General features: G+C 43.5%; 1 protein-coding gene across 1 annotated transcript; it reads left to right on the top strand.

Moving 5' to 3' along the window:
* Positions 1-320: 320 nt before the first annotated feature.
* On the top strand, positions 321-1,872 carry HOXD11 (homeobox D11). The gene is made up of 2 exons (XM_009894528.1): positions 321-1,005; positions 1,585-1,872. The coding sequence occupies exons 1-2, from the start codon at positions 399-401 to the stop codon at positions 1,818-1,820; spliced, it is 843 nt and encodes a 280-aa protein (XP_009892830.1). The 5' UTR covers positions 321-398; the 3' UTR covers positions 1,821-1,872.
* Positions 1,873-9,252: the final 7,380 nt, after the last annotated feature.

The following is a 9,252-nucleotide window of genomic DNA, read 5'->3' as shown; positions in this document are numbered from 1 at the left end:
GGCTCCGCGCCGGGCTCCGGCGGTGGGCAGGCGCCTGCCCGGGCGGCGCGGCCCCAGGTGATTACCGCACCACCTACGTGTATCTCATCGCCTGGTGGAAAGATGAGGGGGGAAAAACCGGCTATATTTGTACAAACGCTGCCCTCGTCTCTCCGTGCTGGGAGGGCTCTTTGGAGAGATCTTAGGAGCCTTTCCGAGGGGCTGATATAGATATAAGGACATTTCTACATCGCGTCACGTGACATAATTACCACTAGAATCAATCAAGATGAATTGCACGTCAGCACACGGTGGGGATTTTTTCTTAGTTGATCCTGTCCAAACCCTCTTGTGCAATAGATGGATCTTGTTCAATGCATTGAAGCCTCCTGGTTGCTTGCAATCGCAAAAAGGAAGACATGACTGAGTTTGACGATTGCAGTCACGGCACATCCAATATGTATTTGCCAGGGTGCGCTTATTACGTCTCACCCTCAGATTTCTCGACGAAACCCTCGTTTTTGTCGCAGTCGTCGTCCTGTCAAATGACTTTTCCTTATTCTTCTAATTTACCTCATGTCCAACCTGTGCGTGAAGTAGCATTCAGGGAATACGGATTAGAGCGCAGCAAATGGCAGTATAGGGGCAGTTATGCTCCTTATTACTCAGCTGAAGAGGTGATGCACAGAGACTTTCTGCAGCCTGCGAACAGGAGGACGGAAATGTTATTCAAAACGGACCCTGTCTGCGGCCACCACGGACCGTCTCCCGCCGCCTCCAACTTCTACAGCTCGGTGGGGAGGAACGGCATCCTGCCGCAAGGCTTCGACCAGTTTTACGAGACAGCCCCCGGACCTCCGTACCAGCAGCACTCCGAGGGCGAGGGGGACGCGGACAAGGGCGACTTGAAAGCCCAGAACAGCACTTGCAGTAAAACACCTTCCAGCCAAGAGAAGAAAGTGACACCAGCAAACAGCGTCGATTCCCCTTCTGGTGAGGCTGTTGCAGAGAAGAGCAACAGTTCAGGTAGGTATCAGTAGTAAATTGGGGGCAAGAGTACAAGGCCAACACTTTGTCAAGCCGCATTTTATGTGCAATTTTATAAGCATCCAAAGGATTTTATATATCCTATAAGATTTCCTTTACCGTTGTAAAGCGTGTTTACGATAGGAAACCAATTTAGGTGGGCTTAAGGTATTCTTGGAAGAGGATATTAATTGTTATTAAATTGTTGATTTGGCGGGGGGGAGATGGGGAGATTTCACAGGTAGTGCTCAGAGCTGCCTTCGGTTTAGAGCTTAAGATCTTCGTTTGTTTGGGGCGGGGGGTGGGTGGGGGTGAGAGGAGTTTGAGAAACTTGGAATTTTTCCAGCCCATTTAAATATCTCTCTGTATTGCTCGAAGTGCTCTCTTTTAAGGAGAAGTTGGGAAATATTCGCTTTTTTGCTAAGTCACCCAAAGAGTAAAAGCCCCAGGAATATTTTTTTGAGCTGCTAGAGGGCTGCTTTCCAGGCTATGGGATATTGTCAAAGTCTCTGATCTCTTCCTAGCTAAGCGTGATCGTAGCAGCAGCATAAATCAGTTTTCCTCTCTCTTGAATTTCAGCAATTCCCCAGCGATCAAGGAAAAAGAGGTGTCCCTATACCAAATATCAGATAAGAGAACTGGAACGGGAGTTTTTCTTCAACGTGTACATAAACAAAGAGAAAAGACTGCAGTTGTCCAGAATGCTCAACCTCACTGACCGGCAAGTTAAAATCTGGTTCCAGAATCGAAGGATGAAAGAAAAGAAACTGAACAGAGATCGACTCCAATATTTCACTGGGAATCCCTTGTTTTGAAAAAAAAAAAAAAAAAAAAAAAAAAGAGAGAAAGAAAAAGAAAGGAAAAAATTTAAAAATTTAAAAAAAAAAAGAGAGAGAGAGAAAGAGAAAAGGAAGAAAGAAGAAAAACAAATCTCGGTCTCTCTGACCTGCCATCTGAATGCAAAAGTAAATTGGTTTACATGACACATCCACCCTGCGGAACTCAAAGTTTCATTTTCATGTGCAACTCCACACACTGAATGGCCACTGGAGATTTCGGGGCTTGGCGGAGCAGATTCCTGATAAGGGAAAACTAGGGTAAATCCAACTGTCCACTCTCAAGTGTTTCTCGCCAAAGGTGCTTTTTATTCCTCTCCCACAGTACCAGCAATGGACCTGCAGTGTGTCTGGTAGTTTTTGCTTACAATTCATTGAGTTCGGGGAGGGGGGCTGTGTTGTTGCTTTTGAGCTAGGATAACACTTTCCTCCCTTTAAGTGAATGCGGTTTATTTAAGAGATGGTAAATGTACGTTCGCTATATATAAAATATATATATGTTTCTATTGTCATCCAAAAGCATGGGCCACTGTCTTTTTCATGTGAATAAATGGTTTCTAGTAAAGTTAAGGTTATAACTTACGTGCACTGTATGGATTTCCATCTCCGAAGTGTCAGCGTTTCCGGGGCTAGAGCCAAGTTCAGCTAAATAATAACGGGAGGAAGCCTAGTGGGGCTATTTTAAATGCATTTTAAAAAAATAATAGTTTAGATGTCTAATTCTGCCTTTGTAGGTGTCCGTAACCTTCCCTGTTCGCTGTGAGGCAGAGCCAACATGGCTGTCTGCAGACCATCACTTCTGATGGTGCTGCAATTACTATAAACAACGAAAAAGGCGGTTTTGTTTTGTTTTGGTTTGGTTTGGTTTTAAACTGGTCAGGCTCCCAATAAGCCCAGAATCCCCAACGCCAATGGCTGTTTACTTGTTAGTGAAGGCTAAGGCAGAAAGACAGAGGGCTCCGAGCGAGTCAGACAAGAGGGAGCTATAAACAATTGGCACTACTGGGGGGAAAATAATAATAAAAAAAAAGGAAAAAAAAAAACCACTTCGGAGGCAGAGGGGTGGATCTCTTAAAAATCATCCCTCGGCATGTCGAGCGGAGAGCGGGGCTGGGCCGGGAGCGGGGAGCGCAGCCCGGTGCCCCGGTCGCGGCGGGCCCTGCGCGGGGGCCGGCACCGGCGGAGGTCCGCTCCGCGCCTCGCCGCGCTTTATCTTGCGTGACCTGGCTGGGCTGTTTACAAAACCTTGAACTGTCTAGACAACACCATAAAACCCGAGGTTCTAAACAGCTTAATTGGGTTATATTATACACCTTCTGGTGGGCGAAAAAGAGATTTCCGCAATGTGCAATAAAGGAGAGGAGTGAGAAAAGAATTTGCCTTTTTTGAATAGGACGAAGCGGCTCTCGCTACGCTCGCACGCAGGGAAGGCAAAAGTGCCCAAATAAGTCAGGAAAAGCCGAGAATTCAAAAAAATGGAGAAATGGAAGCGGAGGGAGGCATGACTAAAAAAAAAATTTTTTTAAACCCTTTAGCAAGAAAAACATAAGTGTATGCCTTTGAACTTCCAAAATGTCAAGGTCATCACCTTTAACCTTTCTGAATAATTAGGCGCCTTAAGGTTCCTCTGTTATTTTCAACCACCACCCACTCTCTCTCTCTCTGTTTCCCTCCCTCCCTCCCTCTCTCTCTCACGCACACATGCACAACCACACACACACTTATTACGGCATAGCTGGCCATATTAGCAAATGCATCATAACGCAGAGAAAATCCCAGCTGGGTCGAGGTGAGCTCTCCGCGGTGTGCGGGGAGTGTGCCCCGCTCCGGTCCCCACCAGCCGGAGCACGGCGGGCTCCCCGCTCCCCTCGCTTTTCTTTTCCGCGCCCCCGGGAATTCGCCCCCAATTCTCCCTTACTTTTTAGCTCTTAAGAAAAAAAAAATCGCTAAAGAAAAATAATAATGCAGGGGCTGTAGGAAATGCTTGGCAATTTGGGGAGAAGGACGGTATTTCTATGCAGCTTTTCTGCGGATGCGCGTTTGCCCACAAAGCCCATTAATTAGAAATGCGCAAAGTGGCGGGGAATTTCTCAAAGCATTTTGCCTGACCTTATAGTAAAATTCTCTTGTGTCTCCCGAGCCTTAATCCACAGGGCGAGAACGAGTCGTTTGATTTTTCTGTTCCCCGCAGTGCTTTAACAGTCTATTTCAGCGGATTATTACGCCTTTAAAATGCTAAGACACCGCAAAAGAGGGCCGCGGAAAGCGAATCACCCTAGCATTAATCTTACATAAATGCTCAATGATAGCCGTTTTAAGTTTCTAGTTAAAAAGAAAGGAAGAAACCCATGACGGAGAGCAAATTGAGCCGAGGAGAAAGAGCCTGGGAGGGGAAGAAATTCCCCGGTGCTCGGCGGCCATCGGCCACAGGAGGGCGCGCCCATGCGCTGCAATGCCCACAAGCACTCCTGGTGCTCAACTCTCTGCTCCCCCTAATAATAATTCCACTGCTAATAAAATATCTAATATATAAGTAACGATAAGATTTCAGGGCCTTCCAAATGAGAAAATAAAGCATCAAAAAGATTTATTAAACAAATAACCCATAACCGTGACGTGCTGGAGAAATATGCCACTTTAAAGGATTTTTTTTTTTTTGGAGTCGTAATCTTTTATAATGCATCCGAGCTTTAAAAAAATCCCATAATTTTAAGAAAGAAAAAAACCTCAGTGATATTCAGAATTCGTTCCTAGAACGAAAACCTATTTAGTTCTTTAAGGGTAGCCTTAACGCGGATGGAACAAAAGTAATATAAAAACCATGCGTTTCCACAGTTTATCTTCGATTCTTATTCGAGGCTTTTCTTGAATAAACCTCTAGGTACAGAAATCATAATTTTAAAAACATATTTTATTTAAAGGCGATATTAACGTTAGATCCTGAGAGTGCTTATTTTTTTAAAGAGAGACAGAGAGACTAAAGCGAAGATATTTTTAATATCCGAACATCACCTTGCCAAGGCATTGCTGAATGAAATCCCTCTCCTTAAATGTACTATGGAGATCTATTAAAATGAAACTAGAGATTAGACAATTAAGGCGAAGCTTATGAATTTCCTGGACGCTCTCCAGTGACCAGGCACGTTCCGTTTTTCTGGGTTTCTGTTTTATTTTTTTCCCCCCACTCCAGTGCGCACTCTTGGTCAGAATCTGAAGAAAGAAAGGGCTTCGCTGCTTTCTGCTTATTTGCAGAATTCATCGAAATCTGTTACACGTTGGCTCAGCCATATTCCGCATTTTTTAAAGCCGCGTCTCTCGTGGAAACATTTGTTGGCACTTTGTCTGCTGGGTTGTTGGGGTTGGGTTTTTTCTTTTTTCTTTTTTTTTTCCTTTTTTTTTTTTTTTTTTAGAAGTTCATTGTTAACAGTTTCCTAGAAATAGCCTTTCCGTCGGTAATAAAATGGCATTGTACAATCCGAAATCCTCGGGATCCCTGACGCCAAAGGTAGCCCTTGCAGGCGCAGCTGGATCCCGAAGGAAACCCCCTCGGTCTCTCGGTGGAGGTACCCATTTCGAGAGGGAAACGTTTAGCGAAGTTTTTGTGTTTGTTTGTTTTTCTTGGCGTGAGAGTTGTCCTTGCGAGAGCTCACACCAACCCCAACCCCATTAGGCTTCATACGAGGCGCAATTACAGTGAGGCCGATCTCAGCGAACGTGAACGAGTGATGGGAGCCAGAATGTGTTGTTAATTAAAATACATATATATATTCCGGAATATGGAAACGTCGCTTTCTTCTTTTTTGAATCATCGTATAAACGTGATGATTGTGTGCGAGTCTATAGTATCTTCTATTCTTTTTTTTTTTTTCCCCTTTCTCTGTTTTATTCCTTCAGAAAGAAAAGGCTGTGAACTATTTCCAAATATCTTTGGGCTTGTCCTTTAAGGAGAACGAAAAGAGCGTTTGCTTATTTCCTGATTAAACTACAAATGCGGCAGGAATGAGCTGAAAGAGAAATGTGCAGCCCAAATAGCGAGGCTGAGGGCAGAATCGGCGACCAGGTTACACGCAAAAATCTCATCATACCAGATACACACTTCTGTATCCAGAGAAATATAGAAATACAATAGAGGAAGGGCTGCGGTTTCGGGCGAAGCTGGGAGTACAGTCAATGCGGTCCTCAAGCTCAGAAATAACACCTTGGAAGAAATGGCCAGCGTGCTATTTTGTTTATTTTATAAGCTTTCATATTTAGGAAAGGGCATAATGTCATCAGTATGTTGTGTGTGCCCCCCCCCGCCGCCCACCCTCGGTCAAAAAAAATCCAGGGAATTTGAGCTCTCAGCCCAGACGCCGACTCTTTCTATGAAAATATGGCACATAGAAATCTGGGCAACGTGACAGTTGCATTATTAAAAGAAGAAAAGACACAATATCGTAGCCAAATTTTTGTCCTTAAATAAAAAGTATTCTTCAATCTTCATGCAATATAACAGCGTGGCATAAAATGTACAATCTGCACGTTTAAGGACACCCTAAAAAATGCTGAAATCGAGTAAATTAAAAGAATTTTACTAAAAGCTTCCCGGGTTCCCGCCTGTTTTAAAAATAAGATATTTCTCGCACTACCTTTGTTACCGAAGGCATCTGCAAAATATCTAGCCTCTCTCGTACCTCTCTCCCATCCCCCTCCCATAATGAGACACAAACACAGCAAATTGCAACTATGAGAATCCTCAGCGCAGACGAGACAAAAAATAATCATATCACCAGTAATAAGGTTTAGGAAGATAAGGCAATGAAAATTAAGCCCTGCTGCCACGTCTGGTAACCTCAAGTTTTTATCCCTGACATTTGCTAGAGGAGAAAACTGTAATGTCCACCTATGCTTTATTACAAACAGTAATTTACATCTGCATGGACCCATTGGTTGAGGGTTTTTTTTTTCCTCCCTCGTTCGGAAAAATATGGGGCTCTGAGAGCAAAACCTTTATATTAATGTAGATTGTATATCTCATTTATTGCACAATATTGATTTATTTATTAATGTTAATTACTTGATTCCATTTTAATATGATTTAAAACAAGAGTGACATTAAATGCCCAGAGCCTAAGTCCCCAGTTCCCCAGTGGCTCTCGCATGTTTATTCAACTTCTATTTACATCAAACTTAAACTTTCCTACTGTTCATTTTCAATAAAAAAAAATAATGCTGCCCGTTTTTAAAAAAACCCTCATGATTTATCATGAGCGAAGGGTCTCGCGGAGCTGTTTGCCAGTGCTGAATACGATATTTAAATCATTATCATCACAGCCATCATTTGAGTTTCCGTGTCGTGACACGCAAGAAATTCATATTTTCAATTTAAAAGAATCAAAGAGCCCTCATGTCTAATCAGGAGCCGAGGAGTGAGCTTCCCTAGCACCAGCGAGGCTGGCGTGGAAAGCAGCTCAGCATTTGCTTATTGTTTTAACTTTACTGTTGGGCGAAAGCTGCTGCAAACCTCTGGGCTGAGACTTCAGCCGGGATATTTCTGGGACCCCCTTTTCTTAAAGTGTAAATAAAGATTATGAAAGAGCCATTTGATGGGCATAAAATTCCTGATTAGATTTAACAGTCAAGCCTTAAACTGCGTCAAGGAAAATAGTATTTTGTTGCTTTAAACTCTGTGGGTTGTCTGGGCTGTTGTTGAAGAAGAGGAAATTGCTAGAAAGCGAAGGGGGGGAACGCCGGGGCTCGGAGGGAGCGTCGGGGGCTCCGCCGCGGCTTCTCTCCCGGCGCAGGCAAATCTTAGCAATGGCTCTGATCATGATCTTAAATAGCCATCTCGCCGAAGCGCCCGGTCCTCCGCTCAGCCCCCGGTGGCGGTGAAGCGTGCCCGGGGAGGGCAGGGGGGCTGCGCCAGGCGCAAGGGGATGCTGCGAAAAAGATCTGGAAAGCAGCGAATATTAGCAAGGTAATATTTAAACTCTCCGGCAAGCCAGAAGCTGGAGACTGCGGCTATAAAAGAGACCGGCTCTTAACCTGACAATGATGTTGTATTTGAACAGCTGCGATAAGGTTTTAAAAGGTCTGTCTCATTGCCACAGCGAAATTTTAAATAGGGTTATTGTTTCCAGCAGTGTAAAGTGTACGGTAAAGTGCAAAACATCCAAATGCCAGGAAACAGGGGAAAATTCAAATCCACGCCGGTGGAAAACGCATGTTTTCGGCTGTGCGAAAGATGCATTTAAATTTTTTAAAATCCTTTCACGTGCTGCCTGCTCTTGGGGATCTGAAAGGGTGTTTTGATGGTAGAAAGGCCCAAAATAAACAGGCGGATGAATCCGAAACAAAAATTATCAACAAGTTCACTTTGTCTGCATGAGAGTCCTTGACAGCATTCGTCCCAGAAAAGAAATACTCCACGGTGAAAACAGTTAAAAAAAAAAAAAAAAGAAAGAAAAGAAAAGACAAGAAAAAAAGAAAAAGAAAGGAAAAAAAGGAAAGAAAAGGAAAGGAAAAAGAGTAATAAACAGTTTCTACCATCACTTTTTTAAATGTAATAGCTTCGGGTGTAAATATGGGTACGAAGAGGGGGGGGACAGTAAAACACGTTTAAAATGTTGGGGCGGAAAAATCTGATTTGCCATGTAGACAGTTACTGTTGCCTTCGGTATTTTTTTTATATATATATAATACAGGAGCATTTATCTTCAAAAAAAAAAAAGAAAGAAAGAAAAAGTTGCTGGAAGAGTTGCAGTGAGAATATGAGTTTCTGTATGTTTTTTAATGAGCAATACTACAGAAGGAGAAATTATCTTTATGATGCTTTCAGTTTCCAGGGAAAGTGAAAACCCCACTTTTTTTTTTTTTTTTTTTTCCCAGGCGGTCGGGAGAGAGCATTGTAAAATAATTTTAGGAATGCAGCCTCCCTATAAAACTCGAGTTATGACAAAAGTCTAGCTTTTAATATTTGACGATTTGTGTTAAAACAAAAATTGACCTTCTCGGTTAGCAGCGAGGGAAAAAAATCAATAGTATAATTTTCAATAATTCATAACGCGAACGCCATTATGCTAAATCTTAACTATTAATCTTATCCTTTACAAAGTCTCGATTGATTTGTTAATAAAATATCTTCCCGTGCGCGGCAACAGAGGGTATAACTCTTGAAAAAGCTTCAGAAGCAAGAAAATTACCAAGTAGCCCAAGAATGTAGATGAGGCTTTTATTGATCGCCCCTGATTCTCCTTAATACGCCTTAATAAATCCCGCAACCTTTTGTCCCCGCACTTGTCAGAAGCGGGGGCTTTCACAGCAGCCACGGCGGGCAGGCGCGTGTTTTTTTCCGCCCCGGGTGGGGTGGGGGGGTTGCGGGGGGTTTCCGCGCCCGCGGAGGGCTCCGCGGCGGAGGAGGAATGGCGGGGGG

This window comes from Charadrius vociferus, unplaced genomic scaffold (assembly GCF_000708025.1).
Source record: "Charadrius vociferus isolate BGI_N301 unplaced genomic scaffold, ASM70802v2 scaffold161, whole genome shotgun sequence".
In the NCBI taxonomy this organism is placed as follows: domain Eukaryota; kingdom Metazoa; phylum Chordata; class Aves; order Charadriiformes; family Charadriidae; genus Charadrius; species Charadrius vociferus.
This window is presented reverse-complemented; position numbering and strand designations above follow the sequence as displayed.

What these genes read in the sequence shown, in the direction of transcription:
- HOXD11 (XM_009894528.1), top strand. Translation starts at nt 399, where the DNA reads ATGACTGAGTTTGACGATTGCAGTCACGGCACATCCAATATGTATTTG. An exon ending in AGAGAAGAGCAACAGTTCAG is followed by an intron (nt 1,006 to 1,584) that starts GTAGGTATCAGT and finishes CTTGAATTTCAG; the next exon opens with CAATTCCCCAGCGATCAAGG.